The 25,435-nt window shown below is 46.0% G+C and overlaps 1 protein-coding gene and 1 pseudogene across 5 annotated transcripts in view; one reads left to right on the top strand and one right to left on the bottom strand.

The window, feature by feature from the left end:
* The window catches only part of LOC143933333 (uncharacterized), a 34,914-nt pseudogene extending 21,307 nt beyond the window's left edge, over positions 1-13,607 (bottom strand).
* Positions 13,608-14,453: 846 nt separating this feature from the next.
* Positions 14,454-25,435, top strand: part of CHD5 (chromodomain helicase DNA binding protein 5) — a 279,954-nt gene continuing 268,972 nt past the window's right edge. For 3 of the 5 annotated variants that reach the window (XM_077458297.1, XM_077458296.1, XM_077458295.1), the window contains exon 1: positions 14,455-14,851. In XM_077458297.1, the coding sequence (XP_077314423.1) occupies positions 14,794-14,851 (58 nt within the window). In that variant the 5' untranslated portion in view covers positions 14,455-14,793. Of the gene's footprint in view, positions 14,852-25,435 lie in introns of all 5 variants that reach the window. The other 2 variants (XM_077458298.1, XM_077458299.1) reach the window with 1 other exon arrangement.

The raw sequence follows: 25,435 nt of genomic DNA, 5'->3' as shown, positions 1-25,435 counted from the left end.
GGGTGACGCTGGTTTGGTAGTTCGCTTTTTATAGCATCAGGGCACCCGCCATTTATTACCTAATAAAGGTTTAACCCCCTGATCACCCGGCGGGTGATATAAATTTGGTTTTAGGGTCAGAAAGGGTCTGCGTCGCCCCAGGCAGTGCTAGGTTAGTGCCAGCACCGCTAACACACACGCGCAAAGCATACACCTCCCTTAGTGGTATAGTATCCGAACAGATCAATATCTGATCTGATCAGATCTATACTAGCGTGCCCAGCAATTTAGGGTTCTAAAAAAACGCATTGTTAGCAGGATCAGTCCAGATACCTGCTAGCACCTGTGTTTTGCCCCTCTGCCCAGCCCAGCCCAGCCCAGCCCACCCAAGTGCAGTATCGATCGATCACTGTCACTTACAAAACACAACACACATAACTGCAGCGTTCGCAGAGTCAGGCCTGATCCCTGCGATCGCTAACAGTTTTTTTTGGTAGCGTTTTATACAGTCGCTGACAGGCTAGGTGCTTTTTTACCTGTGAGTCTCACTACTGTACCCCTAAATTTAGAGCCCAAAATGGCAAAGCGAAGGTACACTAGTGAAGAGGCCTACACGTTTCTGAGCATGACAGATAGTGAAGAGGAAGACACTGATCTGTCAGAATCAGGCTCAGAATACGAACCTGTAGAGGACAGCGCCTCCATGTCAGATAGCTCTGACGACGAAGAAGAGGTCCCTGCTATTGTCAGGCGTACCCGACCCCGATTTTCTGATGTTGTTGAGGTGCAGGAACCGCAAGTCCCTCGTATGGAGTATAGAGCCAGTACTAGCGCCGCTCATCCTTTTGGTGAACTGGCAAGCACCAGCGGCCTAGTACACCCTGGACGTACATCCAGCACTGCAGTATCACGTGGTGACGTGGCGAGTCCCATAAGTGCACTTCAAGCTGGCGAGGTGGCAAGCACAAGTAGTGTCCCGCTGCCACCAAGAAGAAGAAGACAAAGACAGGCCCGTCGTACCCATAGTGCCCTTCCTGCAGAATTCGCCTATCCCAATTGGGTGCCCACCACTTCTGCAGAACCCGTACTTCCCCCATTCACTGCCCAACCCGGTATTCAGGTGGATACAGATGATTTTACGCCACTCGATTTTTATTCTCTGTATCTCACGGAAGATCTCTATAGATCTATTGTGGACCAAACCAATTTATATGCTGGTCAACGCATCGCCGCTAATCCCCAGTTGCCGTCTCTTGCCAGAGATTGGAAACCAGTTACGGTTTCCGAATTTAAGACGTTTTTGGGCCTTTCCCTCAACATGGGCACACACAAATTTATGCGGATGCGGGCTTATTGGTCCACGCATCCGGCTGACCACATGCCCCTGTTCTCTAACTCCATGCCCAGGGCACGATACGAGCAGATCTTGCGGTTCTTGCACTTCAGTGACAATGAACTTTGTCGTCCACGTGGAGACCCTGAATACGATCGGCTCTACAAAATTCGGCCCCTCATAAACCACTTCAACCAACGTTTTGCAGACTTGTTTATTCCCCAAAAAGTTGTCTGCGTTGATGAGTCCCTGGTTAAGTTTACTGGTCGCTTGTCATTCAAACAGTACATTCCCAACAAGCGTACCAGGTACGGGGTCAAGCTCTATAAGTGCTGTGACAGGGCCACAGGCTATGCATGGAGCTTTATGGTTTATGAGGGTAAAGATAGTTACGTAGAGCCGGAGAACTGCCCTGATTACATAGGAAGCGCTGGCAAGATAGTGTGGAAATTGGTGTCACCCTTATTCGGAAAGGGGTACCACTTGTACGTGGACAACTATTACACCAGCGTGCCACTGTTTAGTCATTTATTTGATAATCAGATTGGAGCATGTGGCACCGTGCGACCTAATCGCCGGGGCTTTCCCCAGCGGCTTGTAGATTCCCGTCTTAGGCTGGGGGAGAGAGCCTGCTATCGGTGTAATAATTTGCTCGCTATGAAGTGGAGGCATAATAAGAATGTTTTCGTTCTTACCTCCCTTCATGCAGACACGACGGTCCAAATTTCTACGGCGACTGGTATTGTGGAGAAACCCCTCTGTGTCCACGAATATAACAAAAATATGGGAGGGGTGGACCTCAATGACCAGATGTTAGCGCCGTATCTAACTTCCCGTAAGACCAGACGCTGGTACAAAAAAGTGTCTGCTTACTTATTTCAATTGGCTTTGCTGAATGCTTTTGTGCTATACCAAGCTTCAGGCGGAACATTAACCTTTCTTTTCTTCCAAAGAGAGGTTGTCACAGAGCTTCTGTTTCCAGACGGTTCTGTACCTCACCATTCCCAACCAAATGCAGTAAGCCGGCTGTATGAGAGGCATTATTCTTATGTCCTCCCGAGTACCCCTACCCAACGAGCCCCCCAAAAAAGATGTCGTGTCTGTAGCAAGCGCGGATATAGGCGTGACACCCGTTCTTATTGTCCACGCTGTCCTGGCAATCCTGGTCTTTGTCAGGGTGAGTGTTTTGAACGCTACCATTCACTAGTGAAGTATTAGCGTAGGGTACAGCATTTCACAGGCTAGGCACACTTACACAGGGTCTCCCAAGATGCCATCGCATTTTGAGAGACCCGAACCGTTACAGTTACAGTTTACAGTTCAAAAAAAAGTGTATAAAAAAAAAAAAAAAAATAAAGTAAAATAAAAAAACCAAAAAATATATAAAATATAAAAACCAAAAATAGTTGTCGTTTTATTGTCCTCTCTCTCTCTCTCTCTCTCTCTCTCTCTTCTCTCAAATTTTTTATACTTTACTGTTTACTGTGTTATTGTTAACCATTTTTCATGTTTTCAGGTACGCCATTCAGCTGCAGCGTGGATTTATTTATCTTGACAGCAACAGCGTTTGCTCCCACGATACATAAAGCTGCGACTCCAGTGCTGTAGGAGGTGATTTCACCACCACAGTTAAAAAAGAGCATATATGCCGAAGCATGGGGGCATAAGGGGTGGAGGAGCGATTTTGCTCCTAATGCCGCGTACATACGGTCAAAATTCCGACGGAGGGCTTGCCCGTGGAAAAGTTTGAACGTATGTACGCAGCATAACTTTTTTGCGGGAGGATGCCCCCATGCTTCGGCATATATATATTTTAGGCACAGGTTGTGTTAAAAAATGTTTTATTTTTTACTGTTTTTTTTGGCAATTGCTTTGCAGGTATGGTATGGTAAGGTTTTACTGGGATGTTACTTTGTTTTAACGTTAACCATAATTTGCTTAGCAGGTACGCCATTCAGCTGCAGCACGGATTTATTTATCTTGACAGCAACAGCGTTTGCTCCCACGATACATAAAGCCGTGACTCCAGTGCTGTAGGCGGTGATTTCACCACCACAGTTAAAAAAGAGCATATATGCCGAAGCATGGGGGCATAAGGGGTGGAGGAGTGATTTTGCTCCTAATGCCGCGTACATACGGTCAAAATTCCGACAGGGGGCTTGCCCATGGAAAAGTTTGAACGTATGTACGCGGCATAACTTTTTTGCGGCAGGATGCCCCCATGCTTCGGCATATATAAATGGTGCATGTATGTCCATCATTAGAAGTGGGTGGATGAAGGGAGGTATCTAATGGTGGGCATACCCACCGATCAATCTCTTTTTTTTCGTTCAGACAACATGACTCTCAGTAAATAGCTTGGGGTGTCTACTTTCCAAAATGGGGTAATTTGGGGGGGTTTTGTGCTATTTTGGCATTTTATGGCCTTTGCACCCTTAGAAATCCTGAAGGTGGTGATTGGTTTTCGGGGTGCCGTACGTGACTAGACTCCCAAAAAGTCCCACACATGTGGTATCCCCATACTCGGGAGAAGTAGCTGAATATATTTTGGGGTGCAATTCCACATATAACCATGGCATGTGTGAGCAATATATCATTTAGTGACAACTTTTTGTACATTTTTTTTTTTTTTAGTCATTATTCAATCCCTTAGGACAAAAAAAATAAATATTCAATGGGCTCAACATACCCATCAGCAGTTTCCTTGGGGTGTCTACTTTCCAAAATGGGGTCATTTGGGGGGGTTTTGTGCCATCTTGGCATTTTATGGCCGTCAAAACTGTGATAGGTAGTGATAGGTAGTGAGGAGTAAAATAAAAAAATTATGCCCTTAGAAATCCTGAAGGCGGTGCTTGGATTTCGGGGTCCCGTACGCGGCTAGGCTCCCAAAAAGTCCCACACATGTGGTATCCCTGTACTCAGGAGAAGCAGCAGAATGTATTTTGGGGTGTCATTTCACATATGCCCATAGCATGTGTGAGCAATATATCATTTAGTGACAACTTTGTGCAAAAAAAAAAAAGTTTGTAATATTCCCGCAACTTGTGGCAAAATATAAAATATTCCATGGACTCAACATGCCTCTCAGTAAATAGCTTGGGGTGTCTACTTTCCAAAATGGGGTCATTTTGGGGGGTTTTGTGCTATTTTGGCTTTTTATGGCCTTCGAAACTGTGATAGGTAGTGAGGGGTAAAATCAAAAATTTGCACCCTTAGAAATCCTGAAGGTGGTGATTGGTTTTCGGGATGCCGTGCGCGACTATACTCCCAAAAAGTCCCACACATGTGGTATCCCCGTACTCGGGAGAAGTAGCGGAATATATTTTGGGGTGCAATTCCACATATAACCATGGCATGTGTGAGCAATATATCATTTAGTGACAACTTTTTGTACATTTTTTTTTTTTTTTTTTTTTTTAGTCATTATTCAATCCCTTAGGACAAAAAAAAAAAATATTCAATGGGCTCAACATACCCATCAGCAGTTTCCTTGGGGTGTCTACTTTCCAAAATGGGGTCATTTGGGGGGGTTTTGTGCCATCTTGGCATTTTATGGCCGTCAAAACTGTGATAGGTAGTGATAGGTAGTGAGGAGTAAAATAAAAAAATTATGCCCTTAGAAATCCTGAAGGCGGTGCTTGGATTTCGGGGTCCCGTACGCGGCTAGGCTCCCAAAAAGTCCCACACATGTGGTATCCCCGTACTCAGGAGAAGCAGCAGAATGTATTTTGGGGTGTCATTTCACATATGCCCATAGCATGTGTGAGCAATATATCATTTAGTGACAACTTTGTGCAAAAAAAAAAAAGTTTGTAATATTCCCGCAACTTGTGGCAAAATATAAAATATTCCATGGACTCAACATGCCTCTCAGTAAATAGCTTGGGGTGTCTACTTTCCAAAATGGGGTCATTTTGGGGGGTTTTGTGCTATTTTGGATTTTTATGGCCTTCGAAACTGTGATAGGTAGTGAGGGGTAAAATCAAAAATTTGCACCCTTAGAAATCCTGAAGGTGGTGATTGGTTTTCGGGATGCCGTGCGCGACTATACTCCCAAAAAGTCCCACACATGTGGTATCCCCGTACTCGGGAGAAGTAGCGGAATATATTTTGGGGTGCAATTCCACATATAACCATGGCATGTGTGAGCAATATATCATTTAGTGACAACTTTTTGTACATTTTTTATTTTTTATTTTTTTTAGTCATTATTCAATCCCTTAGGATAAAAAAAATAAATATTCAATGGGCTCAACATACCCATCAGCAGTTTCCTTGGGGTGTCTACTTTCCAAATTGGGGTCATTTGGGGGGGGGGTTGTACTGCCCTGCCATTTTAGCACCTCAAGAAATGAGATAGGCAGTCATAAATTAAAAGCTGTGTAAATTCCAGAAAATGTACTCTAGTTTGTAGACGCTATAACTTTTGCGCAAACCAAAAAATATACGCTTATTGACATTTTTTTTACTAAAGACATGTGGCTGAATAAATTTTGCCCTCAATGTATGACTAAAATTTAGTTTATTCGATTTTTCTTATAACAAAAAGAAGAAAATATCATTTTTTTTCAAAATTTTCGCTCTTTTTCCATTTATATCGCAAAAAATAAAAATCGCAGAGGCAATCAAATACCATCAAAAGAAAGCTCTATTTGTGGGAAGAAAAGGACGCAAATTTCGTTTGGGTGCAATATTGCATGACCGCGCAATTACCAGTTAAAGCAGCGCAGTGCAAAATTGGAAAAAGACCTCTGGTCCTTAAGGTATTTATTGGTCCGAGGCTGAAGTGGTTAAATGCAGCCTTAACAGTGCACATGGAAAACAGCCTTACCAGTGCCCATGGAATACAGCCTTACCAGTGCCCATGGAATACAGCCTTACCAGTGCCCATGGAATACAGCCTTACCAGTGCCCATGGAATACAGCCTTACAGGTGCCCATGGAATACAGCCTTAGCAGTGCCCATGGAATACAGCCTTACCAGTGCCCATGGAATACAGCCTTACAGGTGCCCATGGAATACAGCCTTACCAGTGCCCATGGAATACAGCCTTACAGGTGCCCATGGAATACAGCCATTTCCAGTGCCCATGAATTGCAGCTTTACCAAAGCCAATTAAATACAGTAATTTCCAGTGCCCATGAAATGCAGCCTTACCAGTGCCCATGGAAAACAGCCTTACCAGTGCCCATGGAAAACAGCCTGATCACACAGAGCTCTGAAACAGATTTGAATATCCCGGCGGAAACTGTAACAAATTCCGCCTCCTATGATACACGTCACAATGATTCAATGTATCATTGGATCAGTGTTCCTTCTATCTAGGAGGCGGGACTTTGTTACAGTCCTCCACAGTGTTAGTGTTAGGGTCAGTGAATTGGTAGAGTCAGTGTCACTGTTAGGGTCAGTGGCAGTGTTAAGGGCAGTGGATTGTTAGGGTCAGGGGCACTTTTAAGTGGCAGTGTTAGGGTTAGTAGCATTGTTAGTAGCAGTGTAAGGGTCAGTGGATTGTTAGGGTTAGTGGCAGTGTTACGGTTAGAGGCAAAGTTACTTTTGGTGGCAATGTAAGGGTCAGTGGCAGTGTTAGCGACAGTTTTAGTGGCATTGTTCCAGTCAGTGGTAGTTTTAGTGGCAGTGTTCAAGTCAGTGGTAGTTTTAGTGGCAGTGTTCAAGTCAGTGGTAGTTTTAGTGGCAGTGTTCCCGTCAGTGGTAGTTTTAGTGGCAGTGTTCCTGTTAGTGGTAGTTTTAGTGACAGTGTTCCGGTCAGTGGTCGTTTTAGTGGCAGTGTTCTCGTCAGTGGTCGTTTTAGTGGCAGTGTTCTCGTCAGTGGTCGTTTTAGTGGCAAAGTTCAGGTGAATATTAGTGGAAGTGTTAGGGTCAGTGGCAATGTTAGTGGCAGTGATAAGGTCAGTGGTAGTTTTAGTGGCAGTGATAAGGTCAGTGGTAGTTTTAGTGGCAGTGTTAGGGTCAGTGGCAATGTTCAGGTCAGTGGTAGTTTTAGTCGCAGTGTTCCAGTCAGTGGTACTTTTATTGTCGGCTGTTCTTTGGTGGTAGGTCATATATATATATATATATATATTTTTTATTTTTTTTGTTTCTGGCCAGTTCTCCTTTGATAATATAAAAGTATCAGGAGATCCATTAACATTAATCACCAAATGAATGCTAACTTATCTTGAAATGAGCAATGTATAATTCACATGTGGAGGGGGCCTCGAGGTTGGACATACTTTTGGGGCGCCTTCACTGAAAAAATGGTTGAGAAACGCTGATCTACACAAGGGAGGAATTTACAGTGAATAACATCCAGAGACAGCTGATGACAAGCTATCGCTCCCGCTATCAGCTGGTGGGGCCAGAGCTGCTCCCAGATCTCTGGAAGGATCCTGACAATGCTGTCTACCTGGCTGCTTGATTGATAGCTGGCTCCACCTTTCAGCATTCAGTTGTGCCTGCCCTACTGAGAGCTCTAGAGGAATATAGCCAAGAGCAGTAACTGCCAGTCACTGCTCTCCACTCTGAGCAATCAGTGGTCATGTGATCGCTCAGTACTCGGGCCTAGAGCCGAAAGAGAGCAGCTGTAACATCACACCTTATGTTGCAACAGAGAGGCGAGAATGGATGTTTGTCTTTTAACCACTTAAGGACCGCCTCACGCCAATATACGTCGGCAGAATGGCATGGTTAGGCACAAGCACGTACAGGTACGTTGCCCTTTAAATGCTCGGCCGTGGGTCGTGCGCACTCGCGACCCGGTCCTGAGCTCCATGACCGTAGCCACGGGACCCGATCGCCACTGATGTCCTGCGATCGGGTCACAGAGCTGAAGAACGGGGAGAGGTAAGTGTAAACAAACCTCTCCCCGTGCTTCCTAGTGAACCTGTCACTGATCCGTCATAGGGAACGACAATCAGTGACGTCACACGCCAAGCCACGCCCCTTACAGTAAAAAGAACACACACACTTAACCCTTACCCCTAACCCCTTAATCCCTACACTGCCCCCTAGTGGTTAAACCTTTCACTGCCAGTGACATTTTTACAGTAATCAAATACAATAAATACAAAAAATATGTAGAAGAATACATATCGGCCTAAAATGAGGAAAAAAAATGTTTTTTTATATATTTTTATTATAGCAAAAAGTAAAAAATATTGCATTTTTCTCAAAATTGTTGTTCTATTTTTGATTATAGTGCAAAAAATAAAAAACACAGGCGTGATCAAATACTACCAAAAGAAAGCTCTATTTGTGGGGAAAAAAGGACGTCAATTTTTTTTGGGAGACACGTCGCACGACTGCGCAATTGTCAGTTAAAGCGACGCAGCGACGAAACGCAAAAAGGGGCTTGGTCCTTTACCTGCAAAATGGTCCGGTCTGAAAGTGATTAAAAAACGCCCATAATTTTCCTTTAACCACTTCCTGACCGCCAACCCGCAATGTACCGCGGACGAGCGGCCGGTGTAGGCAAAGCAACATACTAGCATGTCTCTGTCTACTTCTGGGTTTTGGGCACGTGCATGCCCAATGATTCACAGTCAGGACCTGCTGATTGTCCAATCACAGCCCAGAGCTCTGTGTTGACAAACAACACAGAGCCCTATAGAGAGGGAATAAGGCAGGAATGAGAAGCTGAGATCTCAGAAAAGCAGCACACATTACACATTGTTAGGCACACAGTTAACCCTTTCATTGCCCCAGATGTTAACCCCTTCCCAGCCAGTGTCATTAGTACAGTGACAGTGTGTAGTATTATCACTCATCACTGTATTAGTGCCACTGGTGATGTCATTGGCAGCCGGTCCCCCCCTCCCACAATGTTAGTTAGTGTCAGGTTGTCCTCCGCTCTATCAAAGTCCCACTATAAGTCGCTGATCACCACCATTAGTAGCATAAAAATAATTAAAATTCCAGTGTATATCTCATAGTTTGTAGGCGATATAACCTTCACACAAACCCATCAGTATGCACTTATTTCAATTATTATTATTTTTATTTTTTTTATCAAAGACATGTAGCAGAATACATTTTGGCAACAATTTATGAAGAAATTCGATTTTTTATTGGATGTATTTTATAGCCAAAGTTAAAAGTATTGTTTTATTTTAATTTTTTTTTAATTATTGGTCTTTTTTGGTTTGTATGATAAAAAAAAAAAACACACAGAAGTGATCAAATACCACCAAAAGAAAGCTCTGTGTGTGTGAAAAAAATGTCATAAAATTAATTTAGGTACAGTGTTACATGACCGCGCAATTACCAGTTAAAGTAGCAATGTGCCGAATAGCAAAAAAAAAAAACCCTGGTCATGAAGGGGGGATAAACCTTCCAGAGCTCAAGTGGTTAAAGCGGAGCTCCACCCACTTAAAAGTCAGCAGCTACAAAAAGTGTAGCTACTGACTTTAAAAGCAGTTGCATACCCGCAAACCAAACCCCCCCCCCCCCCCAGAAAAAAAACAAAAACTGTAAAGCAAAAGGCATAATGAGCTAGTATTCACCCCATACTAGCTCATTATGAAATACCTTAGAACAAGGTCCCGCATTGCATCCCAGTCAACTCTGAGGGAGCTGACATTTTCCCCTCTAGGTTTCTTCCCCTCTACGTCTCCGGCGATGTGAGTGGCTGAAGCCACGATCACGTCACTAATGAAGGTTTTACCTGAATAAATAAAAGCTGATCACTGAAAGCACCCCTGTCAGTGTTAAGTGGTTTGTCTCATCCATGCATTCTGCTGGAGAGCTTGTGCTTTTGAAAAACAACAGACTTGCTGGCTGGATCACCAAGTAAACATAAAGGGAAAAAAAAGTCTAAAAAGAAAACAAATGCAACCATCACATCTAATGCCGCGTACACACGATCATTTTTTCTATCAGAATAAACTCTGACGGTTTTTCCGACGGAGTTCCGCTGAAACGGACTTGCCTACACACGATTGCACCAAAGTCCAAACGTTTAGAATGTGGTGATGGACAACACGTACGATGGGACTAGAAAGTTCAATAGCCAGTAGCCAATAGATGCCCTTGCGTCATTTTAGGTCCGTCGGAACAGCATACAGACGAACGGTTTTCCTGATAGGAATTGATTCCGTCGGACAGATTTAAAACATGTTCTATTTCTAGGTCCGTCAGAATTTTTGAAAAAAAAAAAAGTCCACTGAAGCCCACACACACGATCGGAATATCCGATGGAATGATTCCATCTGATTTTTTTTCTGCCGGAACATGCGACCGTGTGTACACGGCATAAGAATTGGTAAGCTGCAGTATAATACATGTTTGGTTTTGCGTTTAATACCGCTATAAGGTAAAACTTTTTTGTTTGTTTTGGATAGAGTAAGGAAGTAAGGAAGGGTTATGGCATATTTTTTTTTTTTCCATCCATGTCCCATTGGGGAGATTTCCCTTCACTTCCTGTCCCATAGTCAGATCAAGAAGTGAGAGGAAATCCATCCAAAGTGAGGAAATCCCTGGTGTTTCCTACTGATAGGTGTTCTCCTCCGTTCCTGTTCTGGTGATAACCAAAAAAATTGTGATTTTAATTCACTCTTGGTGAATCTGTCTTATGGGAACACAGACAGCAGCCTGACAGATCTTCTAATCCCTCTCTATTCTATCCAAACAAAAGAAAAAAGTTTTCCCTTTAGTTCTACTTTAACCGCTTTATGACCACCCACCATACATATACTGAGGCAGGGAGGCCGTTCTGCGTCAGATCGCGTACCTAGTATGTTATCAGCGCGCGGGGTACAGAGAGTGCCCGTGCCCCCTCGCCTCCCCAGCTGGGCTGCGATTGGCTGCAGCACCAACCAATCAGCGTCTGCTGCCCCCCGACGATCGGATCCAGACATTACTGAAGAGAGCCCTGTGTAGGTAAAAAAAAACACAGGGCTCGCTTCTGACAGCGGTGATGTAAAAAAACAACACACACAGGAACACATGTTGGCCACACATTTAACCCTTTGATCGCCCCCTGATGTTAATCCCTCCCCTGCCAGCGTCATTAGTACAGTGACAGTGCATATTTGTAGCACTGATCACTGTATTGGTGTCATTGGTCCCCAAAAAAGTATCGAAAGTGTCAGTTAGGCGCCGGATTTGTCCGCCACAATATCTCAGTCCCGCTATAAGTCGCTGATCACCACCATTACTAGAAAGAAAAAATAGAAATTTCATAAATCTAGATGTGGACGCTACAACTTTTGCGCAAACCAATCAATATACGCTTATTAGGATTTTTTTTACCAGAAATGCAGCAGAAAACATATCGGCCCAAACATGAAGGAATTCGATTTTTGTATTAGATGTTTTATAGCAGAAAGTAAAAATATATATTTTTTCAAAATTGTTGCTCTATTTTTTGCTTATAACGCAAAAAATAAAGAACGCAGAAGTGATCATATAGCAGCAAAAGAATCTCTATTTGTGGGGGGGGGGGGGGGGGATATATTGTTTTGAGCACAGCGGCACATGTACAATTGTCGTAAAGTAATGTAATGTTGTATGGCAAAAAACAGCCTGGTCATAAAGGGGGGGGGGGGGGGTAAATTTTCCAAGGCTGAAGAGGTTAATACTGCTTAAAAGCAAAACTTTTCTTTTTCTTTTTGGATAGTGTAAGTCCCTGGCATATTTTTTTCCATCTTTGTTCTATTGTGAAGATTTCCCTTCACTTCCTGCCCCATAGCCAAACAGGAAGTGAGAGGATATCCCTCCAAGTCAGGAAATCCCTGGTTGTCACCAGAAATAGTGTCCCCATTGGAAGATTTCACCTCTATTCCTGTTCTCGTGACAACCCAAAAATAAGGATTTTTATCACTCTTGGTGAATCTTTCTAATGGGAACACAGACAGCAACCTGACAGGTCTTTTAACCACTTCCCGACCGGCGCACGCCGATGTACGTCGGCAGAATGGCATATTGGCGTACAGGTACGTCAATTTTTATATGCCGCCCTGCCATTGCTTGCGCGCCGCCGCCGGTGCACTCGCGTGCCGGTCGGGACCCCCGTGAGTCTGGTCGCGGGTTCCGCGGACTCGATCGCCGCGGGGATACCCGCAATCGTCTCACGGGGCGGCTGAACAGGAAGATGCCGTTGTAAGTGATGCTGATCTCTGCTCCATGTGATTGGAGCAGAGATCAGTGTTCACTAACACAAAGCCCAGCCCCCCACAGTTAGTAACACACCCCTAGGGACACTTAACCCCTACACTGCCACCCACTGGTTAACCCCTTCACTGCCAGTGTCATTTACACAGGAATCACTGCATTTGTATAGCACTGATTGCTGTATAAATGACAATGGTCCCAAAAATGTGTCAAAAATGTCCACTGTGTCCACCATAATGTTGCAGTCACAATAAAAATCACTGATCGCCGCCATTACTAGTAAAAAAATAAAAGAAATAAAAATGGCTTAAAACTATCCCCTATTTTGTAAACGCTATAACTTTTGCGCAAACCTATAATCACTTAGTGCGATTTTTTTTTTTTACCAAAAATATGTAGAAGAATACGTATCGGCCTAAACTGAGGGAAAAAATGTTTTTTTATAAATTTTTGGGGGATATTTATTATAACAAAAAGTAAAAAATAATGCGTTTTTTTTCAAAATTGTCACTATATTTTTGTTTATAGCGCACAAAATAAAAACCGCAGAGGTGATCAAATACCACCAAAAGAAATCTCTATTTGTAGGGAAAAAGGGACATCAATTTTGTTTGGGAGTCACATCGCACGACCGCGCAATTGTCAGTTAAAGCGACGCAGTGCTGAATTGCAAAAAGTGGTCTTGTCTTAAACCAGCAAAATGGTTAAGTGGTTAATCTCTCTCTATTCTATCCAAAAAAAAAAAAAAAGAGCTCTAGACGTGCACAGTGCTGGATCGAATGAGGACTCTGGTAAGTTTACGGGGGGGGGGGGTAAAGGGGGGTGCTGACACCTAAACATTTTTACCTTAAACCGGAGTTCCACTCAAAAGTGGAACTTCCGCTTTTCCGGTTCCTCCCCCCCTCCAATGTCACACATGGCACAAGGTATATTGCTCCCACTTGCAGGCATAGATACACGAGCCACCTGCGGGTATCTACGCCACTTCCTGTCCCCCCCGCTGTATTCTGTGAGACATACAGGTCCCAGAAAACAGCAGGCCAGTGGGATAGCGCAGTGTGAGCTGCGCATGCGCAGTAGGGAACCGGGAAGGCAAGCCGCAAGGCTTCACTTCCTGATTCCCTTACCGAGGATGGCGGCGGCGGCAACCAACACCTGAGCAACAGATCGGCTTCGGGTGCCTGACATTGCGAGCGCCCTGGGCAGGTAAGTGTCAATATTTTAAAAGTTAGCAGCTACAGTATTTGTATTTAAAAAAAAAAAAAAACGGAAGAACTCCACTTTAATGCGAATGCAATTAAGGGAAAAAATGTTTAGGCTTTGCAACCACTTTAAAGTAAAACTAAAGGCACAACTTGTTTTATTTTGTTCATTATGTCAGTGCTGTGCTGTGCTGTCAGTGCTGTGCTATGCTGTGCTATCAGTGCTGAAATCAGGCCCCTATTTATGAATGGTAAAAAGAAAAAATGGGTGGACTGTTCCTTTAAGTCAAGCAGTGAAAGTTACTCAGTGATACATTATTTCAAAGTTTTCATCCCACCCAGTGTAGAGGGGGCGTGTCTGCTGTCACTATGCTGTCACTGCTGATATCACAACCTTTATTATGATTGGTATAAAAAAACGAAGAAAAAAAAAACAAACCTTTTTTGGGTGGACTGCTCCTTTAAGTCAAGCAGTGACATCTGCTCAATGATACATTTTATAAACAAAGTTTTCATCCCACCCAGTGCAGAGGGGGGCGTGTCTGCTGTCACTGAGCTGTCACTGTGCTGTCAGTGGCTCGTGCCATGGCAGACACAGGTACTCCCAGCAATGCACATTGCTGTCTGTGATACAGAGATCATCACATGGGGGACACAGCAAATCTACCCCCTCCTCCCCCCAATACAGAGTGCCCTGGTCCCATCCCTCCCTTCCCTAACTAGTCCTGAACTTGGTCACCTCTGGCTTCACCACTAACTAGTTGTGCCAAAATTATGGGATGTGGTTACCTGGGCAACCAGACTGGACGTCACACACTGGGCATGTGCACTCCAGTTTTGTCTCTCTCTCTCTCTCTCTTTTATTTCCAGGCAGAGGGATTTGGGCAGAGAGGGGGAGAGAGAGGGAGAAGGGGGGCATTGCTCCTCAAAAAAAAGCAATAGGCAGCCATCTTTTCTAAAATTTATAACCCCCCCCCCCCCCCTCATCCCCTCCTCCTTTTTTTTCTTTTTTCTTCCAGCCTGCCAAGCCCTGATCAGCTCAGGCTGGAAGCCCCCCCTGGCATCCTATGGGTTAACAGCTGGAGCAGTTTTTTTTGTACGGGGGGGTGGTTGTCCCCCTACAGCAAGCTTTGCAAAAAAAGAAAAGAAGCTGCAATTAATCGAGGGGGGCCATGAGGGGGCCCCTGGGGAGTGAAGAGGAGCCGGTGGAGGAGCAGGAAGACATGTCAGGTAGGTGCTGCATGCAGAAGGGCACACGCAGGGCGATGGGTGGCAGAAGAAAAAAAGAGGTGCGAGGGCTCAGCAACCAGGCTGGAGCTGAATGTTTCTTCTGTTTAAAGTTTTGTGCGGCGGGGAGAATCCAGGAGCAGAAGGGCGGAATGAGAAAACAAAAGAAGGGAAATAATTGTGCACGGTGTGTGTCGGGCGTTTTTATACTCCCCCCCAAGTCGGAAATCTTTCTTTGTGTCTGTAGATTATTTTTTTGTAGCAAGGGGCTGGATCAACAGGACAAGACTGGGAGGAACATGGCTGGGATCTGCTTTGTATTACTGTATGCATATGATGTGTGCCATGGCTGGGACTGAGCATCCTTCCAATTAGCAGTGGTGCATCAGACAAGGAGGCTCTGCCACCCACCACCACCCCCCCCCCACAATACTGGTGATATGACACCCCCCATTCTGGTGATCTCACATATACAAATCTTAATGAGGATGATGGTGCTGGCTTTGCAGAGCATGCATTTTGATCCATTGTTCAATATCAGCTGCATCATCATTGATCGGAGTATAAATAAGCAGGAAATGTCTATAGTCTCCTCCATAGTCCTCCTCCTATCTGTATTATGTGATCAGTACTGGACCATCACCTGATCCATGACTGCGGGGGGGTGGGATCATTGGAGTATCCTCTGTTAATTGTAAATCTTTGTTAGGAAAAGTGTTGGAAAGTCAGATCCTTCTATTCCCTTCATACAGACACTGTGCCCGGTCAGGGATGGTCACGACTGAGCTCCTCCATGTGCGCAGATTGCAGGACATTACACAGGCTGGCTCTACTACAGCCATCAGAGAAATGAACCCTGAGAAATGCCATGCAGCTCTTTCTGGAGTGCATGTGTATATATATATATATATGTATATCTATATATGTGAAAAGAGGCTGCAAGAGACTAGCTGTGATCCTATCATGAAGTTCCTTATTCCCTTTATAGGATGACAAACTCTTTTCCCAGTTGTTGCCCTCGGTTGTCACCCTGTCACATGGGCTTCCCATGGAGGCTACAAGTGGTAATTTCCACACACAGTACACTGGTACAGCCCCATCAGAAGCCTGACCCTGAGAAGTGCCATGTAGCCATCACTGGGGTGCATGGAGATGGGAAGTAGGTGCAAGGAGTCTGCAGGAGATTAGTGGTGATCCTGCTATTAGGGTCCGTGTTCCTGTTATAGGGTGACAACACGCTATCCCTGTTTCCCAGTTGTTCCCCTCGGGTGTCACCCTATCACATGGGCTTCCCATGGGGGCTACAAGTGCCCATTTCAACACACAGTACACTGGTATAGCCCACTGTTGTCATCCTCAGAAAACTGACCCCGAGGAATGCCATGCAGCTATAGCTAGAGTGCATGTCGATGGGAAGTGAGTGCAAAGAGGCTGCGGGAGATCAGAGGCGATCCTGCTATGAAGACCATTGCTCTGCCACTTCCTGTTACCGAGGGACAACATTCCGCCCTCATTTCCCAGTAGTCCTTCTGTGTTGTCACTCTGTCACATAGGCTTCATATGTTGGCTACAAGTGGGGGCAGCACAGTAGTGTAGTGGGTGGCACAGTGGTGTAGTGGTTAGCACTCTCGACTGGCAGTAAAAAAAAGGGTCGCTGGTTCGAATCCCAAACATGACTCTACCTGCCTGGAGTTTGCATGTTCTCCCTGTGCCTGCGTGGGTCTCCTCCGGGTACACCGGTTTCCTCCCACACTCCAAAGACATGCAGGTAGGTTAATTGGCTTGTCTAAATTGGCCCCAGTATATGAATGTGAATTGGGGACCTAAAGCCTCGTACACGTCAGAAAAATCCTGGATAGTTTTTCTGACGGAATTCCGCTCGAGCTTGGCTTGTATACACACGGGTCACACAAAAGTTCTCTGAACTTTCGACAGCCAAGAACGTGGTGACGTAGAACACTACGACGAGCCGAGAAAATGAAGTTCAATGCTTCCGAGCATGCGTCAAATTGTTTCCGAGCATGCGTAGGAATTTTGCGTGCTGGAATTGGAACTTTTTCAGATCGAAAAATTGGGAACCTGCTCTCAATCTTTTGCTGGCGGGAATTCCGCCAGCAAAAGTCCGATGTAGCGTACACATGGTCGGAATGTCCGACCAAAAGCACACATCGGACTTTTGCTGGCAGGATTTCCGATCGTGTGTACAGGGTATTAGATTGGAAGCTCCTTGAGAGCAGGGACTGTTGTGAATGTACAATGTATATGTAAAGCGCTGCGTAAATTGACAGCGCTATATAAGTACCTTAAATAATAAAAATAATAATACAAGTGGCTTTATCCACAACCATTATACATATAGGATCCACTGTTGTCACCATCAGAAAACTGACTCTGAGGAATGTCATGTAACCATCATGGGAGTGAATGTAGATGGGAAGTGAATGCAAGGAGGATGCAGGGGATAAGCGGGGATCTTTTCATTGGGGCCCTTGTTCCTGTTATAGGGTCACAACACTCTGCATATTTCCATGTTATACTCCTCTGTTATCACCCAGGCTTTCTATGGTGGCTACAAGTGGCCATTTCAACACACATTATGCAGACATGGCCTACTGTTGTCACCAACCAGAAAACTGACCATGAGAAACACCAGGTAGTCATCGTTAGAGTGCCTATAGATGGGAAATGGGTGCAAAGAGGTAGCAGGAGATCAGTGGTGATCCTGACATTAAGGCCCTTCACTGCCTGTTACACGGTGACAACACTGTGTCTGTGTTTCCCAGTTGTTCCCCTCCATTGTCACCCTGTCACATGGACTTCCCATGACATTTCAACACCCATTATACAGGCAGGGTCCAGTGTTGTTGTCACCGTCAGAAAAAACGACCCTGAGAAACGCCATCTAGTCATCACTGGAGTGTATATAGTTGGGGAAGTGTGTGTAAAGAGGTTACAAGTGATCAGCAGTGATCCTGCTATGAAGGTCCTTGTTTGGGCATTACATGTGGTTTACAATACTGTGTTCCCCTCCATTGTCCTCGGGGCACATGGGCTTCCTATGGAGTCTACAAGACGTTCCTCACTGGTGTCAGAAGACTCACCCTGGGGCAGGGCTGGACAAACGTGCTTTGATTCTAAAAAAGTTAGGAGCCAGGTTTTTTAAATTTTTTTTTTTGAACTAACACATTTTATGGGTGGAACATGTAAGGTGTTCCCGAAGGTGAACTTATCCTTTAACCCTTTCACAGCCAGAACCAATTGTGCAGGCTTTTTTGTACACGATTAAAAATGTATTTTAGGTCTGAAGATTAAATAAAACCCCAAAACATGATATATTTTCTAAAAGCAAACACCTTAGAGAATAAAATAGTGGTAGTTCCATTTTTTTATGTTACGTGATATTACCACAAAGATCATGGAAACACAACATATCTGTAAAGCACATATTAACCACTTGCTTACCGGGCACTTATACCCCTTTCCTGCCCAGACCAATTTTTAGCTTTCAGCGCTGTCACTCTTTGAATGATAATTGTGCAGTTATGCTACAGTTTACCCAAATTACATTTTTTCACACAGATAGAACTTTCTTTTGGTGGTATTTAATTGCTGCTGGTTTTTTTTTTTTTTTGTTTAACCACTTGCTTACTGGGCACTTAAACCCCCCTCCTGCCCAGACCAATTTTCAGCTTTCAGCGCTGACGCACTTTGAATGACAATTACGCGGTCATACAACACTGTACCCAAATGAAATTTTTATCATTTTTTTCCCACAAATAGAGCTTTCTTTTGGTGGTATTTAATTACAGCTGGGAGTTTTAATTTTTGCTAAACAAACAAAAAAAGATGCAAAAAGAAAAACAATTATGTTTAATAGTTTGTTATAAAATTTTGCAAACAGGTAATTATTCTCCTTTATTGAAATGCGCTGATGAGGCGGCACTGATAGGCTGCACTGGTGGGCACCGATAGGCACGGTTAAGGTGGCACCAATAGGCACAGATAAGGCTGTACTGATAGACACAGATAAGGCAGCACTGATGGGCACAGATAAGGCGGCACTGATGGGCAAAGATGGGCACAGATAAGATGGCACGGATAGGTACCACTGATAGATGGGACTGATGGGCACTGATAGGTGGCTCTGATAGGTGGCACTGCTGGGCCCTGATGGGCGGCACTGATGGGCACTGGTAGATGACACTGATGGGCACGGATATGTGGCATATGAGGTGCAGCACTGTTGTTGAGGCAGATTGTGGGCACTGATAGGTGGCACTGTGGGCACTGATAGGTGGCACTATGGGCACTGATGGGTGGCACTATAGGCACTAAGGGGTGGTACTGATGGGTGGCACTTTTACTATAAGTATGTTGCACTTGCAGGGGGCAGGTGGGCAATGATGGCTTGGCCGTGATCGGGACTGAAGTCCCTCTCACGGCCGCCGGTGATCGGCTTTTTTTTTTTCTCCTCGCGCCGATTACCGGCTCTGTTGTGATCACATGATCAGCTGTCATTGGCTGACAGCTGATCACGTGGTAAGGGGTCAGGATCAACCCCTTACTCGGATCTGTGATCAGCCGAGTCTCATAGACTCTGTGATCACAGAGCACGCCGCGAGCGACGTGCAGGGTCACGCAGACTGCGCTTGCTCAGGAGGATGTCCAGGGATGCCCTCTCGGCAATTAAGGCCCGCACTGCAGCCGTCTTTTGGCTATAGCGCGGGCGCCAAGTAGTTAAATTAAAGGAGTTATAAACCCTCAAGGTTTTTTACCTTAATATATTTTATGCATTAATATGAAAAACCTCCTTTTTAGTGTAGAAGAGCCCATTTTACTTACCCAAACCCTGCATTCCTGCACCGGGAATGTGCACACCAGCTCCATCTGGTGTCTCATGTCCTTATTGGAAAAATTGATAGCAGCACAGACACTGGCTCCCACTGCTGTCAATCAAATTCAATGACACAGGAGCCGGAGGGGGCGGGGCAGAGTCCTGCTGTCTGTGTCAATAGACTCAGCAGCAGGACACGGGGAGATATGTAACATGTGAATTGCAACGTTTTCAGGCATAGTGATCCAAGGTGTACATTCTTTCCCGGCTTTGATGACCAAGAAAAACTGTCAACGAGGGGCCTGGAAAGGGAGGTCATACACGTCACTTTTGGGTCAGCAACAAGGGGAGTCTGCTCTCCTCTCTCCCCTTTACCCAGAGGGAACCAACTATGCTGGGCCCAGACCTGCAGATGGGCACGTGGAGCCTGGGGATACATAGCGGGGCGGGGGGGCACATGTGGAGCGTGTGAAAGCATTCGAGTAGCAGCTCAGGCGCCAGGATGCAATTTTGCTGTTGTCATGGTAACCTGACGCCTGGGATTTGTACAGCAATGCCATGTAGCCATCGTAGGAATGCATGTAGATAGGAAATTGGGTGCAAATGGACTGCAGGAGATCAGCGTTGATCCTGCCATGAAGGTCCCTGTTATAGGGAAAATATAGGGGAGAGCACCCTGAGAGAGTAAGCCGCTGCCACATCCACAATACAGAGCAATACATACAGACAATGGATCTGGATATTGTATGAGAAATAAGCTCTGATGTGCAGGGCCCTCTGATTCCTCTTGTACCAAACTGTAATGTAACTAATATCTGCCTTTATTTTGTTAAGCGCAAACTGTTGCCGCTATATAAAACCTGTATTATAATAATAATATCTATAAATACATGACCAATCATCTTCACAATGGTTTCATGCATACTATGCTACAAATAGACCCGTACTGGAACTTTATGTTTGTTTTTAATATATTAACAAAGTTTTTAAATATTTTTTTTTTTAGCAAAAAGAAAAAATGTTTGTGATTTTTGCTGTCTGTAAAAGTCCCTAAGGGGAATTGTCTATATGTATTACCTGTTCTGGGGAGACAACACTCTGTCCCTGTCTCCCACTTGTCCTCCAGGTGTTGTCCCCCTGTCACATGGAATTCCCATGGTGGCTACAAGTGGCCATTTCAATACCCATTACACAGACACATGCCCCGTACACACGATCAGAAATTCGGGCAGCAAAAGACCGAAGGGAGTTTTTGGTCGGAAAGTGCGACCGTGTGTATTCTCCATCGGACTTTTGCTGATGGAAATTTCAGCCAGCAAAAGACTGAGAGCAGGTTCTCAATTTTTCGGTCGAAAAACAGGATTTTTTGTACTCACCGTAAAATCCTTTTCTCTGTAATTCACCGACCGACAGGAGAAACTAGGCAAAATTGTAACACAATACACAGAATTGTCAGTACCGCCCAGGGGCGGACCCTGTGCTAACAACCCTCCCTGCTGCCCCAGCAGCTTCAGTACATCAACAAGCAGTATAACATAGAGAAAAGGAGGGGTGGGTGCTGTGTCGGTCAGTGAATTACAGAGAAAAGTATTTTACGTTGAGTACAAAAAATCCTGTTTTCTCTTATATTCACCGACCGACGCAGCTCCTCTCTGTACAAAGTGGGACGTCCCCAAGCAGTGCCAAAACGAGGGGTGGGAAAAAACAGCATAAAAACTTCATCCACTATGGCAAGTGGGAACCAGTGAAACTAAACCCACAACTGCAGTGTATAAAAAAATACTGCCACATAACCGGACATCCTCAACAGGAGTGATCCCCAAGACCGCAACCAATTGCGGAAATAATGCAACAGTGCATTAACACAACAGTGCTGCGTTTTTATCGAAAAACCAGGAAAACAAGTTTGTGCATTTATTGCAACTACACGGCAGCCTGCAAAACTTTGCGGCCAAAACAGGCATCAGCCGATGCACTGACGTCTACCTTGTAGAACTTGGTAAACGTATGTACAGACGACCAGGTTGCCGCCTTACACACCTGAGCAACAGACACTTGGTGACAGAAGGCCCAAGACATTCCGATTGCCCTTGTAGAGTGGGCCGTGACCAGAAAGGGGGGCACCTGCCCCTTCAAGGCATAGGCTTGGACTACAATCTGTCTGATCCACCTGGAAATGGTGGCCGACGAGACCGCCATACCCTTCTTTGGACCAGCCACTGAAACAAACAGTAAGTCTGACTTCCGAAAGGGAGCCGTGGCAGACAAGTACACCTTCAGAGCCCTAACCACATTGAGAGCGTGAAGGGCCACCTCTTTGGGGTGCTTCGGCTTAGGACACAACGATGGTAATACAATGTCCTCATTGATATGAAAAGCCAAGACCACCTTATCCCTGTGGATGACCAGATAAGGCGACTTGCAAGACAAGGCCGCCAATTCCGAAACTCTCCTGGCCGATGTGATGGCCACTAGAAAGACCACTTTCTGGAAAAGAGTCAACAGGGGAATCTCCCTGATGTTTTCAAATGGCAGTTTTTGAAGTGCCAACAATACCAGGTTCAAATCCCATGGAGTAACGGTGGGCGCACCAGATGGACTACGTGTCGGACCCCCTGAACGAAAGTACTCACTAAGGAGTGCAATGCCAGGGGTCGTTGAAAAAGACAGCCAAAGCTGAAATTTGCCCTTTGATGGTGCTTAATGCCAATCTCTGGTCAACTCCTTGTTGGAGAAACAGCAGGATCCTGGAAATAGAAAAAGAACGCAGATGTTCTCCTCACATATGGAGATTTAGGCCTTCCAGGTACGATGGTATATCTTCCGAGAAGAAGATTTCCTCGCCCACAACATAGTTGGGATCACCGAGTCCGACAGACTCCGGTACCTCAACACCTGGCTCTCAATAGCCATGCCGTCAAAGCCAGCCATGGTAAAGCAGGATGAAAGATTGGACCTTGAGACAGGAGGTCCTCTCGCAACGGCAGTCGCCAGGGAGCGTCTGCCATCAGACGCACCAGGTCCGCGTACCAGGGCTGCTGAGGCCAATCTGGGGCAACCAGGATTCCTGGAATCCCTTCGGCTTCCACTCTGTGAAGCAGACGTGGCAACAGTTTTAGTGGAGGAAAGGCGTAGATCAGCTGGTACTGATCCCATGGAGCCACCAGCGCGTCTGATGCGTCTTCCCACGGATCTCTTGTCCTGGACACGAACCTTGGCACCTTCCGATTGAGACGGGAGGCCAATAGATCCACATCTGGTGTTCCCCACTTCAGCCACAGCTGCCTGAATATCTCCGGATGCAATGCCCATTCTCCTGGGTTCAGCATTTGGCGGCTCAGATAGACCGCCTGCCAATTTTCCACCCCCGGGATGTAAATGGCCGACAAGGCCGATATGTGTTGTTCTGCCCACCGAAGTATGTGAGCGACCTCCCAAGCAGCAGCTGAGCTTCTTGTTCCCCCTTGGTGATTTATGTATGCCACAGCCGTGGCGTTGTCTGACTGTATCCTGATCGGACGCCCTTGAAGACTCAACGACCATGTGTGGAGGCACAGCCTGATCGCTCTCAATTCGAGCAGATTGATCAGCAACTTGGATTCTTCCGTCGACCAGAGGCCTGAGCCGACTGAATCCCCATCACTCCACCCCAGCCGGATAGGCTGGCGTCCGTTGTGATCACCGTCCATTGTAAAGGTAGGAACGATTTTCCTGACTGAATCACCAGGGATCTCAGCCACCATATCAGGGAGTCCCTGGCTGACTGGCTCACCTGGATCGAGCGATCCAGGGACAACGGAGATTTGTCCCATTTCGACAAAATCTCTTTCTGCAAGACCCTGGTGTGGAACTGGGCATACGGCACAGCCTCAAAGGTGGCCACCATGAGTCCCAGGATTCGCATGCAAAAGCGAAGTGACGACTGCTTGTGATTCCACAGTAGTCTTATCTCGGCCCTGAGGGTCTGCACTTTGTCTAAAGTGAGAAAGACTCTTGCTTCCTTGGAGTCCAGCAGCAAACCTGGGTACTCCAGACACTGGGTCGGTACAACCACCAACTTCTTTAGGTTCAACAGCCACCCAAACTCTTGCAAAGTCTGCATGTTGATCACAACATCCTCCTCCAATTCTGAGGCGGAAGATGCTCTCAAGAGAAGCTCGTCTAGATATCCCACGATTGCGATCCCGCGTTGTCACAGCAACGCCAAGACTGGAGCCGATACCTTGGTAAAGACTCGGGGGGCTGATGCCAGGCCAAATGGTAGAGCCACAAACTGATAGTGGGCTTCCCCAACTGCAAATCTTTTGATGCCGCAGACATATGGGTATGTGCAGTTACGCATCCTGGATGTCCAAGGATGCCAGGGAGTCCCCTTGATGGAGTGCAGCGACTACTGAGCAAACTGATTCCATCCTGAACCTCTGCACTTTTACAAAGTGTTTGAGGGCTTTTAAGTCCAAGATTGGACGTACCCCTTCCTTCTTGGGAACCACAAACAGATTTGAGTAGAATCCCTGGAAGCGTACCGATTCCGGAACTGGTACAATCGACTCAGCAAGTCCCTTACCGACCCCAACATGGCCTCCTGGGGAACCGGGGACACGGGTATGCTGGAAGGGAAGAATCTGTTTAGCGGCCAAGAGAGAAACTCTATCTTGTAGCTTGTGGAAATCAGATCGCAGACCCATTGGTCGGATAATCGGGGGACCACCAAGTTGCAAACTCCTGAAGGTGACCCCCCCACCTGAGACATGGGTGGGGGCAAACCTTCATGCGGTAGCACTTTTTGTCGCAGGCTTGCTAGGCTTGTGATGCCAGGGACGCTTTTGTCCACCCGTGGTCATCCTGTCGGGGCTGAGGACGCTTCGCCGAAGCCCCGGTTGGACAAAAAAGCCGTTTGTGAGCAGAAAAAGAAGGCCCTTGCCTGCGGTGTGGCTCCTTAGGCTTCCTGGCTTGCGGGAGTAGGGTGCTCTTACCACCGGTGGCATTTTTAATAATATCACCCAATGAGGCTCCAAAGAGTCGATCGCCAAGGAAGGGAAGATCCGTCAGGGCTTTCTTAGATGCCTGGTCAGCAGACCAGCATTTTAACCAAATCAGGCGCTGCAGCACCACAGCTGACACTGAAGCCCTGGACAACAAAGGGAGGGTATCCAGGGACATGTCACAAACGTACTTGAGGACTTGCACTAGTTGGTCCGCCAATTCTACGCAGACAGGAGAAGCCTTCTGCTCTCCCAATACGCGGTGCAAAAGTTTTGCCCACTCAGTCAGTGTCTGTGACACAAGTGCAGATGCCAGTATGGCGGACCCCACAACCATAAACAGGGAACGAGCCACTGCCTCAGCCTTCCTGTCCGTGGGATCCTTGAATGCAGGAGTCCCCTCTACCGGGATCGTGGTTACTTTATTTAACCTGGATACTGGGGGGTCCACGACCGGAGGAGCCGACCATTTCTTGAAAAGGCTATCCTCAAAGGGGTAATGCACCTCCATGTTTTTGGGGACCAAAAAGGTCCTTTACGGCCGACCACATTTCCTGTAGATGAACTTGTCAAAATAAGTCAAATATGGGAACAAATTAGGTGAATGTGCTGGCTTGCGGGACCCAAAGGGGACCGATACATCAGCAGAGGGATCCGCTGGCTCCTGGATCTTCAGGGTATCACGCACAGCTGTGATAAGTGCTCCAACAAGCGCTTTGTCGAGCCCGGACCCACACAGGGAATCATCCACACTGTCCGATTGGTCCT

Source organism: Lithobates pipiens, unplaced genomic scaffold, assembly GCF_037356315.1.
Source record: "Lithobates pipiens isolate NorthernLeopardFrog02 unplaced genomic scaffold, aLitPip1_a1.2 Scaffold_27, whole genome shotgun sequence".
NCBI lineage: Eukaryota > Metazoa > Chordata > Amphibia > Anura > Ranidae > Lithobates > Lithobates pipiens.
This window is presented reverse-complemented; position numbering and strand designations above follow the sequence as displayed.